The 26,101-nt window shown below is 46.5% G+C and overlaps 1 protein-coding gene across 7 annotated transcripts in view; it reads left to right on the top strand.

The window, feature by feature from the left end:
* The window catches only part of SPECC1 (sperm antigen with calponin homology and coiled-coil domains 1), a 288,182-nt gene that overhangs the window by 192,249 nt on the left and 69,832 nt on the right, over nt 1-26,101 (top strand). For all 7 annotated transcript variants that reach the window (XM_086686136.1, XM_086686134.1, XM_086686135.1 and 4 more), the window contains 5 exons: nt 4,512-4,719; nt 9,225-9,298; nt 9,708-9,886; nt 24,215-24,360; nt 25,528-25,628. In XM_086686136.1, coding sequence (XP_086542262.1) covers nt 4,512-4,719; nt 9,225-9,298; nt 9,708-9,886; nt 24,215-24,360; nt 25,528-25,628 — 708 coding nt within the window. The remainder of the gene's footprint in view (nt 1-4,511; nt 4,720-9,224; nt 9,299-9,707; nt 9,887-24,214; nt 24,361-25,527; nt 25,629-26,101) is intronic.

The raw sequence follows: 26,101 nt of genomic DNA, 5'->3' as shown, positions 1-26,101 counted from the left end.
CTCCCCTGCTCACACTCTGGCTCTCTCTCAAAAATAAATGTTAAAAAAATTTTTTTTAAACACATAAAAGCAAAATTTAGGGGCACCTGGGTGGCTCAGTCAATTGGTTAAGTGTCCAGTTTCGGCTCAGGTCATTATCTTGCGATTCCTGAGTTCAAGCCCCACATCAGGCTGTCTACTGTCAGCATGGAGCCCACTTGAGATCCTCTGTCCCCCTCTCACTCTGCCCCTCCCCTGCTTGCACGTGTGCGCGCGCATGCGCCCTGTCAGAAATAAATAGACGTTAAAAATTTTTTTAAATGTAAATGTTAAAAAAACAAAATTTATTATCGTATTTTAAAAATAACAGTTAATAAAAGAACAGTTAGTGCTCTATATGTGCTAGGTGCTCCTGGAGGCTTAAGATCATTTCATCTCATTTAATCATGTTTTTATGCTAGAAATACTGTCATTATCTAATGTTTTGCACTTGAAAAAACCAAGACAGAGAATGGCTAATGTTACTAGCTTACTGATGAATTGACGAAGGCCAGGATTCAATATTGGGTCTTTACTCCTCATCACTGATTTGTACTGCTTTCTGGTTCCATGACCATAAAGAAGGGTTAGAAAAACATTTGAGGCAGACGAGAGGACTCAAACACACTGTAGTCTTAAGGCCAGAGCTTTCTTGGTTTGAAAAGAACAAGCTTTCAAGTCTCAATGAATTAGGAGAATTTTTATTTGATTAGAACACAATAGAAAAGTTCACAATGAAAACCTGAGTCATCAGAACACATCCTTTTGTTTGATTTAGAACTTGGATCTTGAGGGGAGTAGGAGGTAACCCGGGGAGGTGGTGGGGTGGGGACAGCAGGTTCTAGCCCGTCTGTCTCAGAGCCGCCCTGCCCGACCCTGCAGCCTGGGTCCCGGAAGGGTGGGAAGCTGCGCCTTGGTTGTGAATCCCACGAGGTCCTTGCTGCCATCTGCCCTCTGGCGGTTGTCGGAGCTTGAAGCACTGGCTCTAAACAGCCCTCTCCAGGAAGGACTGTGGCTCCCACTCCCTCCATGGGAAACTCATTTGAATCTGTTTGTAATACAATTCTTCACGCCCATTTCTAGAGAAAGTTGATTTTTGAAGATGAGAGGTCATCTGTGGAATGCATGAGGTGATTTCTCGAGACCTTGGAGGGGCGCCTGGGTGGCTTAGTCGGTTCAGCCTCCACCTCTTGACTTCGGCTCAGGTCATGATCTCACAGTTCGTGAGTTCAGGCCCCACATCGGGCTCTGTGCTGACAGTGGGGAGCCTGCTTGGGATTCTCTCCCTCCCTCCCTCTTGCCGTGCTCTCTGTCTCTCTCTCAAAATAAATGAGTAAACATTAAAAAAAAAAAGAAGAAGGGGAGACAGTAAAAATCACGTTGCTGGTTGTCGGATAGAGCAGTTATTGAACTAGAGAAGCTGGACTCTAAAGGACTGGCCGGCAGGAGGGCAGCCTAGAACTCTAAGGGTCATGGAAGTACCAGGTGTTGGCCCTAGATACCTGATAAATTGCGTTGTTCTTTTTAATTAGCTTGGCTTCGCCCTCTCTCCATCTGTGAATCTGTAAAATGGATATAATAACACCTGCCTGTTACTACTTAGCAAGCCCCTGCAGGAAGACGTTGCGAAGCGACTTAAGGGCTTTGTCGTTGTTGCTTGTCTTAATGAAAGAGCTTTCCGGAATACATTGCTAAACTTGAGAGGACGACTCCCCAGTCAAGAAGGAGGAATGAGGTGTGTGATGTGAAACGGCATCCTGACTTGCAGGTTTACTGGCCCCCTCCCCACCGCCTCGCCTGCCATCCGGTGCTTGTGATCACGAGGGGCCAACGTGTAGGAAGTAAAGGTGGGTCGGGGCCTGTGGGAGGCCAGCAGCCTCGGCCGCATGTGGAGACCCTCCTCAGGGTGCATCCTTCAGTTTCACTCCTGATGCACAGTAGGTCCCACGCAAGTAACAGGCATGTTTCTAGACACCAGGTGAGCGGCCCTCAGCCTGAGAGTTCCTGGACACGGAGCCCAGCCCGCTGTGCAGAAAGCCACGGTCTTACTCAGGGTGCAGGGCTCATGGTGTGAGCTTCCTTCCTCTGCTGCTTTTCAAATGCTGTCGAAGGTCAACCTTCTCGTATCTAAAACGCCGTGCCCCTCTTCTACCTAAAGTCTTGTGTTTATTCTGGAGCTATCGGCGGATATAAGACTTGGTCTGTTTTGTGTGTTGTGGACTTCCTGGACCTGTGTCATATTATCATCTAAGGTCGCACACACGGAGACATGAGGCAGTTAGGAGAGATACAGTAACTTTTATTGAGTGCTTCCCATGTGTCAGGCAGGGCGATAAACTCTTTAAGTGCAGTATTTCATTTAATTGTTCAGATGAGGAAACGGAGGCAGGGAGATTACAGAACCGAGGGCTGGGGGCACCTGGGTGGCTCAGTTGTTTAAGCGTCCGACTTCAGCTCGGGTCGTGATCTCAAGGTTTGTAAATTCGAGCCCCGTGTCAGGCTCTTTTCAGCACAGAGCCTGGAGCCTGTTTCGGATTCTGTCTCCCTCCCTCCCTGTGCATTCCCTGCTCACGCTCTGTCTGTCTCTCTCAAAAATAAACATTAAACAGTTATATATATATATTTTAAAAAAAAAAAGAAAGAAGAAGAACCCTGGACTGACTTGGGCAGAATTGGGATTTCAGCTCCGGTAGTCTGGCTCCAGGCCAGCAATCTCGATGTACCACAGCAGCTACAATGATGTATTTTCTATTGCAGTATCCAGCCACACGCCTTTATAATTGAAATACAGGTTTCACAGAACAGAGTTCACCTTTGAGGTAGGCAGTGTACTGGTTCCCTCTGTATTCCCTCTCTCTCCCCCTCCCTCCCTTCTTTCTTTCTTTGTTCCTTATCGCAACGTCCCAGTTGAATAACAGGTGCAATATTGCTGTCCAGTGTCTGTGTATTCATTCATCAGGTTTTCACTAGGTGCCTCCTGTGTGTTTGATGCTGTGCAGGTGCCAGGGATATGATGGTGAAGAAAGCAGACAGGGTCGCTGCTTGCCTAGAACTTACACCCAGAAGGGTTTTTTTTTTATGTTTATTGATTTATTTTGAGAGAGAGAGCATGAGCTGGGGAGGGGCAGAGAGAGAGAGAGAGAGAGGGAGGGAAGAGAATCCCAACAGGCTCAGCGCTGTCAGCGCTGTCAGCACAGAGCCCGGCGCGGGGCTCGAACTCACAAACTGTGAGATCATGACCTGAGCCAAAATCAAGAGTCGGACACTTAACCGGCTGAGCCACCCAGGCACCCCTACAGCCAGAAGGTTTTACCCATTAAATGCAATGGTAAAAAAAAAATGTTACTGTAAATGGAGATGCCTCCAAATCTAGGAAGAAATCTATTAGGTACCAAGCTTATATTAATTGGTAAGTGTATAGCTATTTTGCAACATTATTTAAAGGACTATAGACAGACTATAGATAGACTATAGACCAAATACTGTGAAACATTTAAAGTAATGACAGCATTGTAGATATCAGTGTGGATACATGTCAAAAACATGATTAAAAACAAGTTTTACGAAAGCGTAACAAGTCTATGACTTGTATACAAATTCTAAAGCAGAACTATGTCCATAATACTATGTATGTATTATGGGCACATTCATATATAGTAAAAGTGAAAACCATTTCGGAACAAGTGCACGCCAATTTTAGGATAATGCAAATTACTCTCTGGGGTGGGAGAGAAGGTTGGGGCTTCACTAAATCTTGTTAAAGTCAAAATATTTAGCAGACATGGCAAAATTTAACCATCGTTAAGTCCGTTTGGGCGCATGGCTATCTCGTCACGTTGGGGGCTTTTCTGCGCATTCGAAATGTTTAATGATGAAGAACTGAAAAGGTGAAATGAATGCCTGCCCCGTGCCTCTTTTCTGTGTCTGGTGCACGTACATGTTTGTGTTCTGTGCCTTCCGCTGGTGTTCTCCATCACATTAATGTCGTATTTCTCTAAAGAAACACCATGACCACGAGTACTTTACGGCTGAAGGGATTTGGAGTTTGCGGCGGCGAGGGGGGGGGGGGGGGATGGGAGGGTGGCGGTGATCAGGGGTTGGGGGCGGAATCAGTCAGGTCCTGGGGGCACTGTTCCCGGCTCACCAGCAGAGGGCGCTGTGCCACAGCAGATGTGAGGAGGCCAGCTCTTGCGGTGCAATACCAGGGCCTCCCGGGGGAGCGCTGTTGCACCCAGCTGCAGGACAGAAGGGCCCTTGGGTACCTGCAGCTTTCCTTATGCCTGTAGGAAGGGACACAGCATCCACTATTTGCCCTTTTGCACACATCACGTTTCTCTGTATTTATAGCCTTGGCTGTTTCTGAGGCTAAGAATACAGGTGTCAGGTACCGCGCGTGCACAGAGCTTCCCTTGCTGTGCGTGGATGAGCCTGGGGCTGATGTGCGAGGAACATTTTCCTGTTATGCTGACCGGGAAACCTTCCTTTCGTTCTAGGTGGAAAAGGATTATTCTTACTTGAAGGAGATATGTGATCGTCAGGCAGAACAGCTGAGCAGAACCAGCCTCAAGCTGCAGGAGAAAGCGTCAGAGAGCGATGCGGAGATTAAAGACATGAAGGAAACCATATTTGAACTGGAAGATCAGGTGGAACAGCATCGGGCTGTCAAGTTACATAACAACCAGCTCATCAGTGAGCTAGAAAGTGAGTGAAATCACGCCCTGGTCACAGGTAGGCCAGGAGCCAGCAGGGTGCTGGGGAGGGCCTGCGAGAATTATTTTTTGAAAAGTCTTCCTAGGGGCGCCTGGGTGGCTCAGTCGGTTAAGCGTCCGACTTCGGCTCAGGTCACGATCTCACCGTCCATGGATTCGAGCCCCGCGTCGGGCTCTGTGCTGACCGCTCGGAGCCTGGAGCCTGCTTCGGATTCCGTGTGTCTCACTCTCTCTGACCCTCCCCCGTTCACGCTCTGTCTCTCTCTGTCTCAAAAATAAAAATTAACATTTGGGGCGCCTGGGTGGCGCAGTCGGTTAAGCGTCCGACTTCAGCCAGGTCACGATCTCGCGGTCCGTGAGTTCGAGCCCCGCGTCGGGCTCTGGGCTGATGGCTCAGAGCCTGGAGCCTGTTTCCGATTCTGTGTCTCCCTCTCTCTCTGCCCCTCCCCCGTTCATGCTCTGTCTCTCTCTGTCCCAAAAATAAATAAACGTTGAAAAAAAAATTTTTTTTAAATTAACATTAAAAAAAAAGAAAAAAGAAAAGTCTTCCTTGCGCATAGTCTGCGGTCTCCTAGGAGGAGAAAGGCAGGATACTTAACGCCTTTAACTGGAAAACAGGTGGCATCAAAGAAACAATCATCGAACATCGAGCCAGCCGCGTGGGGTGACGGTGAAAAGGAGCAAACGCGTTTTGGAGTGTCAGGTGTGCTGTGCGTGAGCCACACCGCTGACCGCACTCGTCCGGCCTTGACAGAGCTTTGTCTTTTGGACCTGATGGATGGGAAGATGGGTGACAGATGGTCAGATGGGTTTGAGCAGTGTGTGCTCTTGGGCTCGGGGAGAAAACAATTCTAGCGTGTGTCCCATTGAAGGTAGGATATCAAGTAACTTACAGATGTTGGCCACTTTGTTACTGAAGAGGCTCCAATATATGGCTTCTTTATGGACTCATTGTTTGCTTTGACTAGGGAAAGACTTTAAAAGGGGTTAGTTAAACATTGCCTGCCTTGTCCAAATGAGCTTTATCAAAATGATCCCATCTAGTGGTTTTTTTTTTTTTTAATTTTTTTTATGTTTATTTATTTTTGAGAGAGAGAGAAAGACAGAGTGTGAGTGGGAGAGGGACAGGGAGAGAGGGAGATACAGAATCTGAAGGAAGCTCCAGGCTCTGAGCTGTCAGCACAGAGCCCGACGCGGGGCTCAAACCCACGGACCGCGAGATCATGACCTGAGCTGAGGTTGGATGCTGAACCCACTGAGCCACCCAGGCGCCCCCCAGTGTGTTTTGCTTTTGGAACACGAGAACTAATGCACAGAGCTTTTCGTGACACTGGCCATTGCTAAAAATAGCATAGCTGGTTGCCTGCAAAGTTCCCTGAGGCATATAGTCCATCCTCCTTATCTAGGGTCCCTATAGCAGGAGAGATGTGATGTGCTTTACGGAGAAAATATGTGCGCTAGACACGTTTTGTTCAAGCACAAGTTTTAGTGCTGTTGGCTGTGAGTTCAATGTTAATGAGAACTTCCAGAGAAGAGAAGAGGAAAGTCACCAACCCGTATATGAGACTGGTCTGGAAGATGCTGAAGTAAAATCTGTGGTCCACGATGAAGCCGTGGAAAAGATGGAAAAGCAGCTAGATTTGCAGATTTGTGAGATGATGTCTGGTTGAAAGAAAATGTAGTGGACTGCATTGTTATGAAACCAAAAACCAAGTAAATTTACAGTCCTGTTTCTCAGGGCCAGGAAAGCGTTAAACCCTTCTCAGCTGGTGCTGGTTGGCTCTCAAGGCTCAAAAGGCCACACACCATGAGAAAGTTAAAAACTTTGCAGGTGAGGCAGGTTTAGGAGGTGCAGAAGAATCTTTTTTTAAGTTTATTTATTTTGAGGACTGGGGAGCATGAGAGGAGGAGGGGCAAAGAGAGAGGGAGAATCCCCAGCAGGTTCCACACTGTCGGCACAGAGCCCGATGTGGGGTTTGAACCCACAAACCGTGAGATCATGACCTGAGCTGAAATCAAGAGTCAGACGCTGAACCGCCTGAATCACCCAGGCGCCCCAGAAGAATTTTTAAAATGCCTGCTGAGTGTTATACAGGAAAAGGGTCCCGTGGATAAGCAGGTTTCCGGCATTGTTGGGATGGGCTTTTTTTTTTTTAAGGACATTGGCAAACAAACCTGTGTAACACAAGTAATGTCTCCTTTGATAAAAATGTTGTGACCAGAGGCTCGCAAGAACCTAACTCCGTATTCCCCATAGGACCAATAGTTTAGTATTCACTAATTCTGCATGCATGACAATTTTATATAACTGCCACAAATGAGGATTGACTGTATAGTCTACACTGTGATTGATTGGTTAGCACCCGAGTTCCATCCTTCATTGGATGTGCCATGCAGGACAGCTACAGAATGTTAGCATTCAGTGTCCACAGCATTCAGACCATTCTCAGTAGTCATGCTTGAGAATACGACCAAACCCCCCTGCCCCTGTCCATGTATATTTCCAAACACAGCACCATGCTTGACAAGCATAAAGTCAAAGAAGAGAAGTTTGGTTTTGTTTTGTTTTTGTTACATTGCCCTTGAGAGTTTGGTTGTGTGGTCCCCAAATCCTTAAAAGTCAGCACAGACCCACCAAGAAAGCCAGCATATAATTAATGTTTTGAGCAGATGTCAGGCCACTCCCTGGGGTTGGATCACAACATACCCAAGATTGAAAATAACACAGACTGTGTGTCTTTTGAGAAGCTTTTTATTTTTTTTTAATTTTTTTAACGTTTGTTTATTTTTTTGGGACAGAGAGAGACAGAGCATGAACGGGGGAGGGGCAGAGAGAGAGGGAGACACAGAATCAGAAACAGGCTCCAGGCTCTGAGCCATCAGCCCAGAGCCCGACGCGGGGCTCGAACTCACGGACCGCGAGATCGTGACCTGGCTGAAGTCGGATGCTTAACCGACTGCGCCACCCAGGCGCCCCTGAGAAGCTTTTTAAAAAGAAATTTTTTTAATGTTTACCTATTTTTGAGAGAGAGAGAGAGAGAGAGAGCAGGCACATGAGTGGAGGAAGGTCAGAGAAAGAGGGAGACACAGAATCCGAAGCAGGCTCCAGGCTCTGAGCTGTCAACACAGAGCCTGATGCAGGGCTCAAACTCACGAACTGTGAGATCATGACCTGAGCTGAAGTTGGACGCTTAACTGATTGAGCCACCCAGGCTCGCCTTGAGAAGCTTTTTAACCTCCTTCCAGCATATTAAGGTATTATTAAGATGTCTCTTCCCTGGGAGACCCAGGGACACACAAATCCAGCCCAAGACCAGTCACTCCCCTCTATAAGTTCCTTGAGAGAAATGGACAGAAAAATAGAAACAAAGTTAAGGAGCGTTTTCTTATTCTGTAGCATTGACCTCCAGCCACAGATTCTGAGGCCCCCAGTGCTGCATTAGATTGTCCCATGTGGGCCCTGACCATGTGTTTATTCTTTTTGAAGCCTCTCTGGTAATTCTGACTCATATCCTTAATAGACATCTACTGCCCTGGAATGAATCACGAAGAACCATTGAAGAATTTTAATTGGGACACAATCAGACTTAAATTGAAATGAGTCCAGTAGCCATGTGGAAGAATCGGAGATAGAGAGAGGAAAGGACTGAGGATGTTCTTAATTAGGGAGAGCGGTCAGGTCACTTTGGAGCTGTTAAAATACACCCACCCCAGATCCTGTCTCCCCCCGGGCGTTCCATTTCTATGGGTCAGAGCCTGGGGCTTTGAACCTGTGTGCTCTGGAGAGGCTTCCCAGGCGATTCGGAGGCTTAAGTACGATTAAGAACCATGACCCTGGCAGCTGATCTAAAAGTCACCGGAGTGGGGCGCCTGGGTGGCGCAGTCGGTTAAGCGTTCGATTTCAGCCAGGTCACGATCTCGCGGTCCGGGAGTTCGAGCCCCGCGTCAGGCTCTGGGCTGATGGCTCAGAGCCTGGAGGCTGTTTCCGATTCTGTGTCTCCCTCTCTCTCTGCTCCTCCCCCGTTCATGCTCTGTCTCTCTCTGTCCCAAAAATAAATAAACGTTGAAAAAAAAAAAATTAAAAAAAAAAATAATAAAAGTCACCGGAGTAATAACCAGTCCCATCCTCTGTTATACAAAAGCCTTCGGTCTCACAGCTTTAGAGGACATTCAGGACGATAGTGTGCGACTGTCAGGGAGGCCGAGAGGGAGTGTAATAAATGTGAGTGGCAGTTTACGTCTTCCCAGAGTGCTGCATGGGTTTACCACCTGTCATCCGATGGTATAACCTAACGAAACACCGCTTATTTCCCAAACCATCCCGTTTTCTATGTCGGAAGATCCTCCGGTGTCTGGCTGCCGGTTATCGGGGTGCTAAGGATGGAATTTGTAGCAGAATGGACGGATTTTAAATCTGGAGCTGCTCCCTTGCTACCTAGCTTATTTTCCCCCAGGAGCCTTGCACCTTTTCCAACTCTCTGACTTGTTCTTTTCCAGGCAATGTGATGAAGCTGGAGGAACAGAAGTCAGACCTGGAAAGGCAGCTGAAGACGCTCACTAAGCAGATAAAGGTGAGGTGGGGCTACAGCCGGGGACGGGGGAGGGGCCTTCCCCATCATTTTACCGAGAGCATCCCCGCCTTAGGTTTGGAAACCTTTGAAAAGCTTCCCGATGACTCTGCTGGCCTGAGTTCCCGGAGTCCCTTCCCATGGCACGGGCCCTGGTACCACCGATTAGCGTTGGCAGGGAACAAAATTAAAGCAGGCTTTCATTTGCAGGCTGGAGCACTCTGATAACACGAAGGTGTAAGTTCCCACCCGTGCTGGGCCTCTTGCCCGGTAGTGAGGCAGCATGAGAGCGGCGCTCGGTGCCGCCTGGCCAGTCTTCCTCGGTGGCTGACACGGGGGGGACCCTGGCGCCCCTGCCCACGTGCCAGGCCTGGCCGGCCGGTGACGCGGGCGTGGGTCCTGGCGTTTTCAGGAGGAGACCGAGGAGTGGAGACGGTTCCAGGCGGACCTGCAGACCGCGGTGGTGGTGGCCAACGACATCAAGTGTGAGACACAGCAGGAGCTACGCGCCGTGAAGCGGAGGTTGCTGGAGGAAGAGGAGAAGAACGCGAGGCTGCAGAAGGAGCTGGGGGACATGCAGGGCCACGGCAGGTTGGTCACGACGGAGCCATGCGTTTGTGAGTCTGGCGGGCACCCGCGCAGTGCTTGGCTTCTCACTTAATCGCCATGCATGAGCCTTCGCCGTCTGGAGACGTGGCGCTTTGATGTCTCTCTGCGCAAAATCTTTATTCCTTTCCTAAGCTCGCTCCCCCGCGGCCGCCACCACGACACAGCCTAGGAACGGTTCATCCAGGGCCCCATGGCTGCCCATTCTCTGGCCCAAGGCGGTGAGAAGACTCTTGGCTCGCATACGTACGAAAGTTCTAGCTACGTGTCCTCTTACATTTAAAGACTAGAAAGATGTCCGGGATGCTCCTTAAATCCCAGCGCTGGTTAGCGCCCGGCAGTGCCCACTTCAGCGAGCCGTGGCAACACCTTGCGTGGGAAAGGTTGGACTCACTCCCCGGGGGAATTGCCACCAGATAAGGGACTCATTCCTCACGGCCCAGTGACATGCTTCTCCCTTGGCAATGCCCGTGGCCTGCCTCCAAAAGCCCTTGAAATAACCCTCTTTATGAGAAAGGATGACCACGGCAAACTCAACATCTGGCAGATAGGTGACTTTCCTTTTTCGTTCCGAGGGAGGGAAATCACATGGTGTAACGCCCCAGAGAGCTCTTCTTTTTTAAAAAAAATTTTTCTAATTTGTATTTATTTTTGAGAGACCGAGACAGAATGCGAGTGGGTTAGGGGCAGAGAGAGAGAGGGAGACAGACAGAACGCGTGGGCGCGTGAGCTGGGGAGGGGCAGAGAGACAGGGAGACAGAATCCGAAGCAGGCTCCAGGCTCCGAGCTGTCAGCACAGAGCCCGACGTGGGGCTCGAACACACGAACTCTGAGATCATGACCTGAGCCGAGGCCAGACGCCCAACCGACTGAGCCACCCCAGGTGCCCCCCCAGAAAGCTCTTCTTAAGCGGGATGTTTCAGAGGAAGGTACTCCTAAAGTGAGCTCAGAGTTAATTATCATTTAAAATTGAAATGGCTTACAAACGAGATTACAAAACAGTACTTTAGGCTTTAACTAATGCAGTGTCCCCTTCCCCCAGTCAGGAGTAAATGTCCCTAACTTTGGGATTCGTGGATATTAGGAAATTATTTGGAATTTCGAGATGCCTTTGAAATATGAAACGTAGCATTTTAAAATCAGAGTTAGTGGGTCCTGAATGCTGCTTGGTACAGTTTGCTTTTCTTACATGTTTTCCGGGATCTCGAGGGTTTGTTCCCTGGCTAGATTCTGAGCCTTTGGGCCTGATGTATTATCATGAATTTCATAACATGGGAAAAAGTAGATTTCTTATGAGAACTCTGTTTCAATTCTCTCCCCAAATTTGCTTTAGTTAGTCTTCCTCCTTCTTTTGTTGATGACTTTTACAGAAAACAGCCCGTAGAGAAGGATTCAGGTACAACATTTGTAGCTTGTTCCGTGATTCACGCTTGAAAATCGAGGTGATTATTTTATAGTCACACCTATACCCTGTGGCCTCCAGGGCGTGTGAATTTTACATTGAGGAAGGATAGGAAGACTAGACTTGATAGTGTTGACATGACCACGAGGTCCCCTAGTCTGCTTTTGTGCTTCTGTTTATTTGTCCTTTTGTCTCGCTTTCATGATGTGTGTCTTTGGAAGAGGAACCTGATCATAACTTGCATTGCTTCATCCATACATTATCTTAAAAGTAAAGGATAAGAGATGAGTCCTGAGTTTATATAGTGGCCCTGAATAAGTTATTATGTGGGCTGTTGTATTTCTCACATAGATTCTGAGACACAGGCCAGATTGTACAACTTGAACTCTGATTCCGTAAGAAATCCTCGCATGCGTCTTGACTCTTTAGGATCCATATACAATATCCTACATCTTCAAACTTCGGGTCACTTTTTTTTTTTTTTAATAGACACTGTACGTATCTCTTTTGATTTCCTAGTGATTTGCAAACCTCCCACCCAGATCTAGTAGTTTAATCCCCTATCACAAAACATTTCAGAAGTGTAGAGCTGGCACCATCCCAGAACGTGGCAGATTACTGAAACCCTGCAGGCATCAGTGTGTGTCTCACCCGTCGTCGTGTCGGGCGGGGCTTCAGACAGTGGCGGGTGCTGCTTTCTTGATCCAATTCTGCAGACTGGCCCTTCCAAAGAGTCGACTCTTTGAAAGGTACTCGCCGATGGCCCAGCCACTTCCTGAACCTCCCCCACGAGCAAGACTTGAAACTGACTCACACCCTCAAAGGTCCTGAAGCGACATAGTGTTTCCGTCTTGGCTGAATGGGTTCTTGACTGAAACCCAATTTGACTTTGCCAGTCACCTAGCGAGAACTCGAAAGTCATTCTTGGTTCAGGCACAGCCAACGAACTTGCAGAAAATTCTCTGATGAGGTCCTCCAAGTACAACTGAGAGAAGGTAAGAGCATCAGAAGAGCGCCTCTGTCCTACTATGGGATTAACTGATTCACATTCTCATTTTGCATTAATGGGCATTTGAAGGGATATAATGACGCTGGTAGGTGAGCAAAGGAAGTGCCTGGGTGTGAATACAAGTTAGCCTTTATTAAATCAGAACATTATTTAACCCAGTATTTTCCATCATTCTGAAAACTAGCTCATTAGCAGTCTTTGGTCCTGTTACGTTTTCGAAGGCATTTTGATTTTGGAGTCCGAGTAAACCGATGTGAAGATAGGTAGGTACGAGGCTCTAGTCTTGTCTTTGCCACTAACTTGGCACGGTTTCCTTCCTGGACCGAGCTCCTCTGTCCCTCCAAGCAGGAGATAAGAGTGGCTCGTGATTTAAGGCCCTTGTGTTCTCTGAAACCAGTTGGGCAGCTGGCCCTCCCCTGATGGGAGGGTCAGGAACTCACCTGCCAACAGTGAGTGCCCTCTGCCCAATGCAGTCCTTGTAACCTCCCAAAGTGGCATCTCCACGTTTTAGCTGGGCTGTGGACCTCACTTTTCTCTAACAGAAATTTAAGCACGCCAATGTAGTTCTTTTTTCTTTTAACTTTATTTATTTATTTATTTTGTGAGAGACAGCACAAGTGGGAAGGGGCAGAGAGAGAGAGGGAGAGACAGAATCCCAAGCAGGCTCCGTGCTGCCAGGGCAGAGCCCGACGTGGGACTCGAACCCACGCACCGTGAGATCATGACCTGAGCTGAAGTCAAGAGCCGGACGCTTAACTGACTGAGCCACCCAGGCGTCTCTGTACAAGCCAGGGTAGTTCTTAGTGGCCTGGAAGTGATCTGTTCTGCCGGACATTGGTAAATTAATGGATGAAAGGATAATAACTTGTTCAACTCTGGCTTCTTTCAGCTTTGAGTCATTAAGAGCAAGACGTTAAAATTAAAACTTCCATCGAAATTAAAACATCACGCCTTTTTCTGGAAAAGTCAAGACCTGGGGCCTGGCCTTCAGATACAGAGAACGCACACGCAGCCCCACATAGTGACTTGATGGGCCACACGCAACCTTTCTAGTGAAGGGACATTGTTGAGCAGTGAGTGACCCAGGCTTCTCCAACGGTAACAGGGAAAGACCTACACGTTTTTTTTTCTCTTACTCTGAAACAGTAAAAACCATTATTTTTAGGGTGACTTACTCGGTTCTCACTGTATGTTTATCATATGACCCCAGTAAGCATCCATGGTGACATCTGAAAAAGAGATCATTAAAAACACTCAACATCTGTGCCTCACGAACCGTAGCGATTTCTAAACAGAATGGCTGAGATGCCGAACGTGTCTAGCTTGTGCCGCTCACTGACTCTTGTGTTGTCCCCTCTGAAGCGGGCAGCGTGGTGGCATATTATCACTGCCAGACTCTCTGGAATCGGCTCTAACTCTGTGTGCACGGTGTATCCTGCCCTAACGTCCGTCACGTGCCTGTGCCGCCCTCTGTGTTCCCACAGCTGTAACGTGTCACAGCCGCTCGCCGGGGGGCGGGGAGGGGGGGGTGGTTGTTCTAGGACTCTCACTGAAAGGCAGAGCCTGGAAGTCGGAGGTGTAGCTTCTCGGAGATCTTCTCTGGTTCTCTCGTTGCAGCGACTTTAATACAGCCTCCCTGGCCCCGCCAGAAGGGTGACCTGTTCTCACGGGGGTTTCTAAGCGGGTTCTGGGCACCTGGGACCGTCAGGGGCCTCTGGTACTTCCTGTGGCCCTCTATATGCAAACTGGCCCTCTGGGATCCCAGCACAACCCTTCCACTCCTCATGTTTTCATGGCTGGAATTTGCATCTGTGGCATTGGATACACAGCCTAGAGTCCTAAAGAGCGATGTCTGCATCCCCTAACCCCCATTTTTTTTTTAAATGTTTATTTATTTTTGAGAGAGAGAGAGAGACAGAGCACGAGAAGGGCAGGGGCAGAGGGAGAGGGAGACAGAATCTGAAGCAGGCTGCAGGCTCCAAGCTGTTAGCACAGAGCCCGATGTGGGGCTCGAACTCAGGAGCCATGAGCTCATGACCTGAGTTGAAGTCGGATGCTGAACCAACTGAGCCACCCAGGTGCCTGCCCCCCAAACCCCAGTCTTTACAGAGTTGCTTTGAAAAGTGTGGACGTAAGCTTTCCCTAGATCTTTAGGACTTTTATGCCTTAATAATAAAAGAAATCCCCCCCCCTTTTTTTTTTCTTTTTTGGCCTCTACTAGGACAGTAGAGGGATGCCCGAACTGCTCTGTAAATTACAGAGGGGCCTGATTTTGTGCCTCCTGGCGGTCTCTACTTCCCCAGCACAGCTGCCCGTTGGTGAAGGTCTAGTGAGAGGAGGCTGGTGGTGGTGTTTTGAAGTCTCTGGCATGTTCTCTGACTGAAGACCTTTGACTTCCAAAACTGTTAGAGGCACAGGAATGAAAACATGCTGGTCCTATTCTAGATTGCTCGTGTTTCCCCGTGGGTCAGTGTCAGCCCCTCCTTCCTCTGTGTGTAGCCTGAGAGCATGTTGCCTCAAGGAACTCCTTTACCAGCCTTTCCCCCTCCATTTCTATTTCCACAGCTCCGTGGTCTCTGTCAGCTAGCAGAGCATTTGCTGGAAGAAAGACAGCCCAGCCCTTGCCATGATGGGAAACTACAGCCATTTCTATATGAAAGGGGGAATAATGTAGAGGAGAAATGACCCCTTTCAAAGAGCCAGATTGTCTCCTTATAACACCCACTGTTTCACACAGAGTCATTGCCATCAAGTCTGTACCTTTTTTCCGCGTTTTGGAATCCACTCATTCATTGTGCACGATCAAAGATGAATGATCCTTCCCTCCTTTTTTTTTTCCCCCCTTTTTTTCTCAGAAGATCCCGAAGTCTTTTATTTGGAGCCTAAGATGAAGTTCTGGAAAACAAAACAAAACAAAAAAAGCACAAGCATGTTGTGAAACATTTTTTTTTATGTGCAACTAGGGTGTTCCGAGGGAGCAGAGGCGAACACAGCCCATGTTTGTGTTTGACTTTCTGGAGTTTATTTGTGTGCTTCCTCTTGAAAATGGTATCTGACAATCTTGGAATTAACACTACTGAAGGCAAAATAGGAAGCCGTCTGTGTGAGGTCTCATTCTGAAGAAGCCAGCAGGTTCCGCTTCCTTCATATCAAGTCTCGAATGAGCCCTTTCAGGCTGGGGTCTGACTTCATGGCCTCATCGGACACAAGCCACTGCTAAGCTTGGGGTTGATTTCCCAAATCTCTGTTGGGCTCAACACAAATAGACGTTTGGCTGACAATAAAGGATGTAGTCGAAGCAGTAATCTTCCGTGGTGACAGTGTCCGTTGGAATCTGACTGAAAATTAGTCAACAACTACAACAGATGCCTCAGGAATAAAACTCGGGAACTGAAAGGCTTTGAATCCAGAAGTGTGTCGTTGAGTGGGATCCAGAATTCAGAGTGTGATGTTAAACTCTGGAAGTACCAAGTTTGTGAAGATCCACGTTAATTCGGCGGCCGCCGTCAGGCACGGCCTCCTGTGGCCCAGACAGTTCTGGATGTTAGCTGTGTGTCTCCAGGATGAGACCAGAGTCCCTGTCTGGTACAAGGACGTGAGAAACAGGAACACTGTAACTCAGGAGGATGGTCTGGCATGTCCCAACCAGAGAGCCCAGAATCCCTAGAAACATTTAGCTTGGTGATAGAAAGAAGAGAGTTCAATGCCTTCTCCCTAAAAATAGTTCAGAGTCTCACTGGCCTTGTCCAATTTATATACTGGGAGACCTTTACCTCAGATTGCGAATTTCTTGGAATGCTGTGAAATTCACTTGTCAGGTGTTTTTCAACAGGAACAGTAAGAACATAACCTCAACTTCAGATGCACAGCTATATTTGCACCCCGTATTTCGATCTCTCTTTACTCTGGGTACCGTTGAATATTTTTATACGCAAGCATTTATGAACCGCTAAATAAATATGTTACTATTCAGAAGACGCTGTTGCCTGATTTGTAATCACTGGCCACGTTTTCGCAGGGCCTTCGTGTCATCTTGTCTTCCATTTTCTAAGCGCACGGAGTTTCAGATCTTTAAAGCCACGTCCAATAACTAGAATTAGAGCTAGAAGCAAGCTGGGCTTTCAGTACAGATTTGTTGATAGGAGGCTGGTTTTAAATATGAATGCAGTTTTTAAAAATGATTTCACTATGGTAACAAGAGGGCAAGGGGCAAAAATACTGATTTTGCATAAACCGTCAAAGCAAAACGCCAGTGTTTAAAAAAAAAAAAAAATCTAGTACATGGAATTTGAAGTCTAGATTTGTCTTGTTGAAATGTAAAAATAAATAGGTCACTTGGTGATTGGGTATATTGGACTTCTTCTTAATTACGAATATTTAGGTGTCCGGGTAACAAAATGGAAATGGATAATGAAGAATAATCTTTTCCCTGGGGTGCCTGGGTGGCTCCGTCGTTAAGCATCTGACTTTGGCTCAGATTATGATCTCACAGTTCATGAGGTCGAGCCCTCCTGCTTCAGGTAAACACAAGTGCCACTTCTCTCTCTCCCTCCCTCCCCCCCACCTTCCTCTGCCCCTCCTGAGATTCTCTCTTTCTCTGCCCCTCGGTCACTTGGGCCTTCTCTCTCTTTCTCAAAAAAAAAAAAAAAAAAAATATATATATATATATATATATATTTTTTATATATATATATATATTTTATATATATATATATATATATATATATATATATATATATATATACACACACATATGTTTTTTTCTCTCTCTCTCTAATACTACCCTGTAAGGTAATCAGTGTTCACAGCATGTTTGTTTTTCTTTACCTCCTCCTCTACTCCTAAAAATATATAAGGTTCGTTTTTATTTTTTTATAAAAATGGCATTATATTCTATACAGTACTCTGCATTTTCACATTTCACTCAACAGTGTACCATGGGCGTCCTTCCAGGTCAATGTATATGAATTTAACTCATTTTCATAGCTGCCTGGTGTCCCAGAGGATGAATGTGCCCTAGAACATTCGAATATTGTCATATCCGTGAACATCAAGGGTTATATTTCATGGTTTTTTACTTTCCCAATAATGGGATAACAGCAGTCCTTATCCACATACACTTACAGATATGTGGTTTTATTTTCATAGGATGGGTTCGTAAAAATATGATTGCTATAATGGAGGATATGCACATTTTTTATTTTAATAGGTTTGTTAGATTACTTACCTAAGACTTAGACCTTTTATCCTTGATGAGAGTGCCTGTTTATACACAGCCTTAGCAGAAGCAGATAATACCAATCTTAATTTTTGACAGTAGGATAAACAAAAACTTCTATCTCATTAGTACTTTAACTTTGCATTTTCCCGAGCATATTTTTTATGTTAACCATCTGCGTTTTATCTTTTTGAGAATTGCTTGTTTAGCACTTTTGCTTATTTTTTCATTGAGATGATTGTTTTTCTCTTATCCATTTATAAATCAGCATTTTATTAGGGATGCGTATTTATTCCAGTATATTATGGGTCTTTTGGCTCTTCATCTTGATCAGGGAAAATTTTATATTGTTACACAGTGTAATCTGTTAGTATTTTCTTTTACTGTTTCTGGGTTTTGTTTTGTTCTGTTTTGTTTAAGATTTACCCTACCCTAGGGACACCTGGGTGTCTCAGTCGGTTAAGCATCCGACCTCGGCTCAGGTCATGATCTCACGGTCCGTGAGTTCGAGCCCCGCGTCGGGCTCTGGGCTGCCGGCTCAGAGCCCGGAGCCTGCTTCGGATTCTGTGTCTCCCTCTCTCTGCCCCTCTCCTGCTCATGCTCTGTCTCTCTCTGTCTCTCAAAAATAAAATAAACATTAAAAATGAAAAAAAGGCTTCCCCTACCCTAATCTTACACAAATAGGCTGTCACATTTCCTTCATCTATTTCTTTCTCTCCCTCTCTCTCTCTCTCTCTGTCTCAGATATTTGGTCTACCTTTCTTTGTTTAGTCCGATGTGAGGTATGAGTCTTTTTCTTCCAGGTGGACAGCCAGTCATGCCAGCACCATTTATGATCCAAACCATCCTCTACCCACTAAATCAAAGTTCCACCTTTATGTTATATTTTGTCTATATTTAGAGGGATGTTCCTGATGTGTTTTCATTTCTTTTTTTCTAGAACTTTTAAACAAAACTGCTTTAAAAAGATTTTAAGGGGATTATTAGATTGCTGATATCATGTTTTAGACTTGGCCTTTCATTGTAAACTGTCATCTTTCATATATTATCCCCTTTTCTTGAATTTTGTTGTATTCTCAAGGCAGTTTCTATCAAGCATATGATTCTGTCTCCTGTCATGAATTTACAAATGTCTGCTCTCCCTTGAGTGCAGTCATTCCTTTCATTTTATGTTGTGGAATCTGTGCATAGATCAGGGCATGTCTTAGGGCAGGGCAGATAATTGCCTGTCTCCTCTTCTTGCTTAAATGGGCTAGTGTATCAGGGGAAGATCATTGTCTATAGGTGCTGCTTACGTCTATACCACTTTGCCTGACTACTGCTGAAATCTTTTCATGTGTGGAAAAGATATGAAGAGGGGCCTCTGGGTGGCTCAGTCTGTTAAGCGTCCGACTTCAGCTCAGGTCACAATCTCGCGGTTCATGAGTTCGAGCCCCACGTTGGGCTCTGGGCTGACAGCTCAGAGCCTGGAAGCCCGCTTCGGATTCTGTGTCTCCCTCTCACTCTGCCCCTCCCCTGTTTGCACTGTGTCTCTCTCCCTCCCAAAAATAAACATTAAAAAAAATTTTTTTTTTTTAAAGGATACAAAGGAAGGTTCTTTTTTTTTTTTTTTTTCAAGTTTATGTATTTATTTTGAGACAGAGAGAAAGAGAGGAAGGGGCAGAGAGAAAGGGAGAGAATCCCAATTAGGCTCTCCACTGTCCACGCAGAGCCCAGTGAACCTTGAGATCATGACCTGAGCTGAAGTTGGACACTTAACTGACTGAGCCACCCAGGCGCCCGAGAAGGAAGGTTCTTTAAGGTAAATTGGTGTTACATATCGGAGACACAGAAGCTCAAATAAAGTACAGAGGAACAGGTTCGTAGTGGGTGAAATTCATGTGTCCAGTTCCTTCTCTGGTGAAACTAATTGTGGGAACCAGCATCCTGGGTCTGCTTTTGCTAGCCATTGTCCATTTCAGGGACGTGCTGTGGCTCTTCCTAATCTGCCCCTTTCTGCTACTGTCCTTTTACCTGGGATAAACCATCTCTGGCCTCTTCGGACAGTCCTATGTTAATGTCGCCCAGCCCTTGCAGGAAGAATGCTCTGTGTGCTCAGGGCTTCCTCTGCTCCTCTGAGGCCCAGCTCCCTAACGGGGGCCGTCACAGGAGCTTCCCCACATCTTCATTTTCTCTGAAAGGGAATCGGGAATCAAGCCGTAGTATTTACTTTCCATCCCTCCCCCCACTCCTCCCACTTACTCTCTATGTAGCAGAAAGTCCTCAAAGCTCAGGCCAGGTAGATGCTGTCTTTCTGTAGCGTCCGGTGCTGAGGCAGGATTTCCACAGTGACTCTCACTGCTGGGATTTGGAGATGAGGATGCCTGTGTTCAAAGTGCTCTCTTACCCTGTTTGTTTTACTGCCGTGTCTGTGCTTCTACTGAAATTCCAGAATGAGATTCGGGAAAACACGGATACCTGAGAGCCAGAATAGTTATGCATTTCTGTTTCACTCTAGAGCTGCAGACCACTTTTAGATTTGTCCCACGCGCGACAGTAAGAAACACGTGGAGAAAGTTGCATTCCACGCAAGGGCGTAGAATGAGCAAAGGCACAGACGGAAGACCTAAACGGAACAGAGCCCCGGGTAGCTAGGGTTGTAGCCCAGAAGCGAGGTGAGTGGAGGGGAGGCAGAGGTTATGAGTCTGTATGGTGCCAGGAAGGGCCTGGAGCTGGGCTCACTCCGGTTTTCAGGAACATGACTGGTCTTTACAGATACTGACCTGCCAGTTATGAAGGTAGCGGTGGTGTGACACAGAGGTAGTTAACTTTTGAATACTTTAAAACTAAGCATCAGGGCCCCCCCGGGGGGCTCAGCCGGTTAAGCATCTGACTTCAGCTCAGGTCATGATCTCACTGTTCGTGGGTTCGAGCCCCGCGTCGGGCTCGGTGCTGACGGCTCGGAGCCCGGAGCCTGCTTCGGATTCTGCGTCTCCCCCTCTCTCTGCCCCTTCCCTGCTCTCTCTCTCTCTCTCTGTCTCTCTCAAAACTAAAATAAAAACATTAAAAAAAGTTTTAAACTAAGCACATACAAGAGCTCACATGTTACATTCTTGCATCGACATGGACCTGGATGACGAAATAAGTGCTGTGGAAAGTCAGCACCACTTGAAGACTCTATCTTTAACCAAAGAGAGCAGCGAATTAGAGAGAGACTGGGTAACATTTTTTTTTTTTAATTTTTTTTTTTCCAACGTTTATTTATTTTTGGGACAGAGACAGAGCATGAACGGGGGAGGGGCAGAGAGAGAGGGAGACACAGAATCGGAAACAGGCTCCAGGCTCTGAGCCATCAGCCCAGAGCCTGACGCGGGGCTCGAACTCACGGACCGCGAGATCATGACCTGGCTGAAGTCGGACGCTCAACCGACTGCGCCACTCAGGCGCCCCAAGACTGGGTAACATTTTGAAAATAAAAGATGACTGCAGACACACGGGCACATACGTTTAAATTAGAACCAAAGACCTAGAAGGTACAGCAACAGTGAGTACGTGGTCCTTGCCTGCAACGGTCGGTCCTTCTCGGGTATGGGTTGCCCCTTCCTAAGAGCAGATTACCGCATGAAAATAAGAGCAATGAAATAAAGACTGATAGCATTTTTAAAAATACACGTTAAGTAAATTACATAACGTTTTTAAGATACATGGTACTTACTATGGAGCTGTATGCAAATTTTTTTTTTTTTTTTTGGCAAAAATCGTTCATTATTATCATAGTCTTACATTCTGGAATCAGATGGAGACACGCCTCATTTTTATTGTTTTCATCGTGCCCCCTAAGCACACGGCAGCTCCTTTATCTGCGAGGCACCTGAATATAGAGAGACTGCTTGCTCGATGCTATAGGGAAATCGAATACTAGGCGTATTGAAAGATAGTATCTTTGGGGCGCCTGGGTGGCGCAGTCGGTTGAGCGTCCGACTTCAGCCAGGTCACGATCTCGCGGTCCGTGAGTTCGAGCCCCGCGTCAGGCTCTGGGCTGATGGCTCAGAGCCTGGAGCCTGTTTCCCATTCTGTGTCTCCCTCTCTCTCTGCCCCTCCCCCGTTCATGCTCTGTCTCTCTCTGTCCCAAAAATAAATAAACGTTGAAAAAAAAAATTTAAAAAAAAAAAAAAAAAAGAAAGATAGTATCTTTGCATACAGTTGTCCCTTCAAAACAATGGAAGCTGTACTTCTGGGTGACATAGGAGATTTTCAAAGCTCATTTGATGATATGTGTGTGTGGGCCTTGTTCTACAGATTGACCTTCGAACCTAACCTCTGTCTTCAGGACGTAATAGCTAGCATAGAACAAATTCCTAACCTTGAAGCTTTTCCTGTATTTAATGAATTCGTGACAGTGCACCTGCTACATGCTTAATATTTCTTAACATCCTTTATAGAATACAGAGTCTTACTCTTCCTTAGAACAGAGAAAATGTAGTATTTCATTTATTGCCAGGGTTGTTACTGGTCGATCTAGGACAATCCTAACAGGCTGGCGTAAAGGAATTTCAGATCTATTGATGATTAAGGTGCTGTGCTAATAAAAAAACAATAGTGTTCTTAATAGCCATTTTCTATGGTTCTTCAATTCAGGCTTTGTTTTGTGAATCCTTCTCCTACCCCTGACATACGTGTGCGTGCACATATACACATGCGTCCCTGTTATATAACATGGCGGGGCAGGGGGTGGTATTTGGTTCAGTGGCTTCTCTGATCTGCCTAAACAACTTGCAGAGTTCCCCACTACTGACTCTTACTGTTCTAGGCAAGCCGACTGATCATTTGAAATATAGTCTTGGGGTATCTGAAGGCCAGAGGACTGGGAATCGGCTCTTGGACCCTTGTTCTTTTCTAAATGAGCCTTCCTATTAATCATTGATCTGTTGAATCACAGAGAAATGTAGGTGATTGAAGGAAATACCTGGGCAGAAGGTAGGATTGTTTCCATTAAATTATCAAGGAACCAAATGAAAATGAATTTTTAAGAAAGATCTTCCTTCGGGACGCCTGAGTGGCTCATTCGGTTAAACATCCGACTCTTGATTTCAGCTCAGGTCATGATCTCACGGTCCGTGAGTTCGAGCCTTGCATCGGGCTCTACGCTGACCGTGCGGAGCCTGCTTGGGATTCTCTGTCTTTCCCTTTCCCTCTGCCCCTCCCCTACTTGTGCATGCGGTCTCTCTCTCTCTCTCTCTCTCTCGCTCTCTCGCTCTCAAAAAAAAAAAAAAAAAAAGATCTTCCTTTGAAGGGTGCCCTGAGTTTCTGCAAAGCCCCGTTGGGAGCCCGTCCTTTAAATGGGTTGGTGAGAAGGTGGTTCACTTTGTTTCTGACCTTCCTTGGAATGGCCGGGACAGAAATTGGAGATTTTTTTTTTTCAGCTTGTACCTAACCTGATTTCATTCTATTTCTGCGTATTCACCACTTGATTTTATACTGTATAACACAATGGGGAAAATACGAAAACCAAACTCATTCAGTTAAAAAAACATTGGGGGGGTTGCGGTGAGGGCCTGGGTGGCTCAGTCGGTTAAGCATCCAACTTCGGCTCAGGTCATGGTCTCACAGTTCGTGAGTTTGAGCCCCACATCGGGCTCTCTGGTCTCAGCGCAGAGCCCACTTCAGATCCTCTGTCTCCCTCTCTCTCTGCCCCTCCCTGGATCTCTCTTTCTCTATCTCAAAAATAAATAAACATTAAAGACATTTTTTTAAAACCCAGCTCCCTACCAGTTTCTGAAGTTCCTGGTATTTTCTTTCAAGGAAGTCACCAGGTTATTGATTTTTTTTTTTTTTCACTCAAAAGAAGGGGGAGACAAAAGTGTAGGACAGCATGATTTCAATGTTTTAAGTTCCGCCTCACTAAAATTTATTTTGTTCACATCGATCACAGAGCAACAGAAGAAAGCTTTGAGAATTAAGGACAAGTAAATTCAACCATGGAAGCTTATGAGCAGCTGGATTGATCCCAGAAAGATCAGTAAATAAATATTTTAAACTTCCACTGACCTTATTAAAATACACTGCCAGAAATATTCTGTTTGAGCCATTCTCATAAATGAGTCATCTTCCAAAAACAGCTGGTAGCAATTTGCTATAAGAAAAAGAGTAGTGACTTAGAAATCAGAAGATTGGGAGGTCTTGCCTTGGCTCATTCACAGGGAGATTAAATGACACGCTAACATGTCCCAGATGAGGCACAAGAGAATTGAATCAGATGATCTGTCTTTAAAAGACCCCTTCATGGGGCACCTGGGTGGGTGGTTAAGCGTCCTACTTCAGCTCAGGTTATGATCTCATGGTCATGATCTCTCGAGCCCCACATCGGGCTCTGTGCTGACAGCTCAGAGCCTGGAGCCTGCTTCTCATTCTGTGTCCCCCTATCTCTCTCTCTCTCTCTCTCTCTCTCTCTCTCTCTCTCTCAAAAATATTAAAAACATTAAAAAAATTTTTTTAAATACTTTCCTGGCCATTCCCAAGAAAACATCTCTGATGTACCTATATTATTTCCCAGAGAGGCAAAGCGGATACAGAAAATGAGATTTTAAATTGGGGATCCTCCTCCCGGATTTGTTTTTCTCGGCATTGTTTCTGTTTCCATCTGTGTCTCTTCCCCCCTGGGAACATCCTCCACCTTTTCAATTTGCCGTACTCTTTACCATGCAGACCTGTGAATGAAGAGTCAGAACCCCCCGAGGTCGATGCTCCCAGCCGGTGGCATGGCGTCTATGTGAACAGAACATCTCCGACGCCTTCGGAATCTGCGACCACCGTTAAGTCCCTCATCAAGTCATTTGACTTGGGACGTCCAGGTATTTCATCATTTGGTCTCACGAATCCAACTCAAATTCAGACGGTGGCCCCACATACCAAGCTGTCTCTACTCCACACTGGCCCCAAATTAATGCAACCACAAGGGCTCGTCTACATCATTCTGCACGTAGCTGCCGTGTACAAGAGACTTCTGCAGCCTTGCTGAAGCTCCCGTAAGACAACCCTGAAGAGTCTGCGTCACACGTAATACAGCCTCCTCTTTCTCTCCACCTCTTCCTTAGCTTTAATTCCAGACTTGCCATGTTCCTCTTCTGCCTCTATGTCCATTAAACTCAGGTTACCACCACTGGCCTTCTTACCGTCTCATGAGAGTTAGCAGGGTCAGCCGGAGGCTTCATTTCCTAGAAAATGAGGTGTTGAATCTATGCATTTGGCTCTCTTGTTGGACACCCCCCGCCGCCGGCCTTGCTCGTCTCACAACATACTGTTAGACTTTTCTCTCCCTGGTCTTGTGTGCGACTGCCTGTTCTGACCTGTCATGCCTGATCTTGATACATTCCCAGATTTTTCTGTAAATGTCTCTCTGGCTCACAGTTCACCGTTATTCACTGTTAACTACGTACGTGAGGAAAATGCATGTTGCTACTCTATGCACATAAATATAGTAGATGGAAGAAACCAAATGTGCATCTGTCCAAAATAGCAGTATAGTTCTTCTCTTGACCGCAACAGATACGCCTGTGGTGTAGGGAGACTAGAGTTATTACCCCTAGCTAATCCTACGATGCACCTGGTTGTCTTTGCTAAAATAGTTTGTAGCTAAGTTAGATGAAGATTAGCCTGCAAATATTAAAAGATATGAAAGCCGGTGACTACGTTCGGTCTGTGAAGATAGGAAGTGAATGAACAGTGAATGGTTTGTGCAAGAATTTTCCTGTTCCTTCTTGCCTTAGATGCCTCGTCACGTGTTTTCTTCCCCCCACCCCCGTCACTGTGTGTCCCACCTCTAAGAGCAACCCCCATGTAATTGGCTCCTCCCCGCTCCTTCCCCTGTTCAGCACTAGTCCAGAGGAGAGAACAGAGTGGTACCTTAGAAGCATCCTGGGATGCCTTTGTAGTCACCAAAACAGTAACAAATGAGGAGCTGTTACTTGCTGTTTTGAACTGGAACTGCATACAAATGTTCCCTTCTCTTTGCTTGGCAGGTGGAACCGGACAGAATATTTCTGTCCATAAAACCCCCAGAAGCCCCCTGAGTGGGATCCCCGTGAGGACCACTCCAGCTGCTGCTGTTTCTCCAATGCAGGTAAGAGAGCTTTGGCCACGTGGGTGGTGGCCCGTGCCACGTGGTATCATCGTGGTGTCTTGTGCCCAGGCAAGTCGCAAAGGGAAAGTGAAAACCCAATTGTTTTATTCTTTGAGGCACATTGAACGTCGTTTTTAATAGGAGTAAGATAATAATAATGAAACTTTCGTTAAAAATTACAATTCTAGGGGCGCCTGGGTGGCGCAGTCGGTTAAGCGTCTGACTTCAGCCAGGTCACGATCTCGCGGTCCATGAGTTCGAGCCCCGCGTCGGGCTCTGGGCTGATGGCTCGGAGCCTGGAGCCTGTTTCTGATTCTGTGTCTCCCTCTCTCTCTGCCCCTCCCCCGTTCATGCTCTGTCTCTCTCTGTCCCAAAAATAAATAAACGTTGAAAAAAAAAAAAATTACAATTCTAGGGGTGCCTAGGTGGCTCGGTCAGTTAAGCGTCCTACTTCAGCTCGGGTCATGATCTCG

Source organism: Puma concolor, chromosome E1, assembly GCF_028749965.1.
Source record: "Puma concolor isolate L17-30 chromosome E1, mPumCon1.1.hap2, whole genome shotgun sequence".
Taxonomy (NCBI): domain Eukaryota; kingdom Metazoa; phylum Chordata; class Mammalia; order Carnivora; family Felidae; genus Puma; species Puma concolor.
Note: the sequence above shows the minus strand (reverse complement) of the source record. Positions and strands in the feature narration are given on the sequence as shown.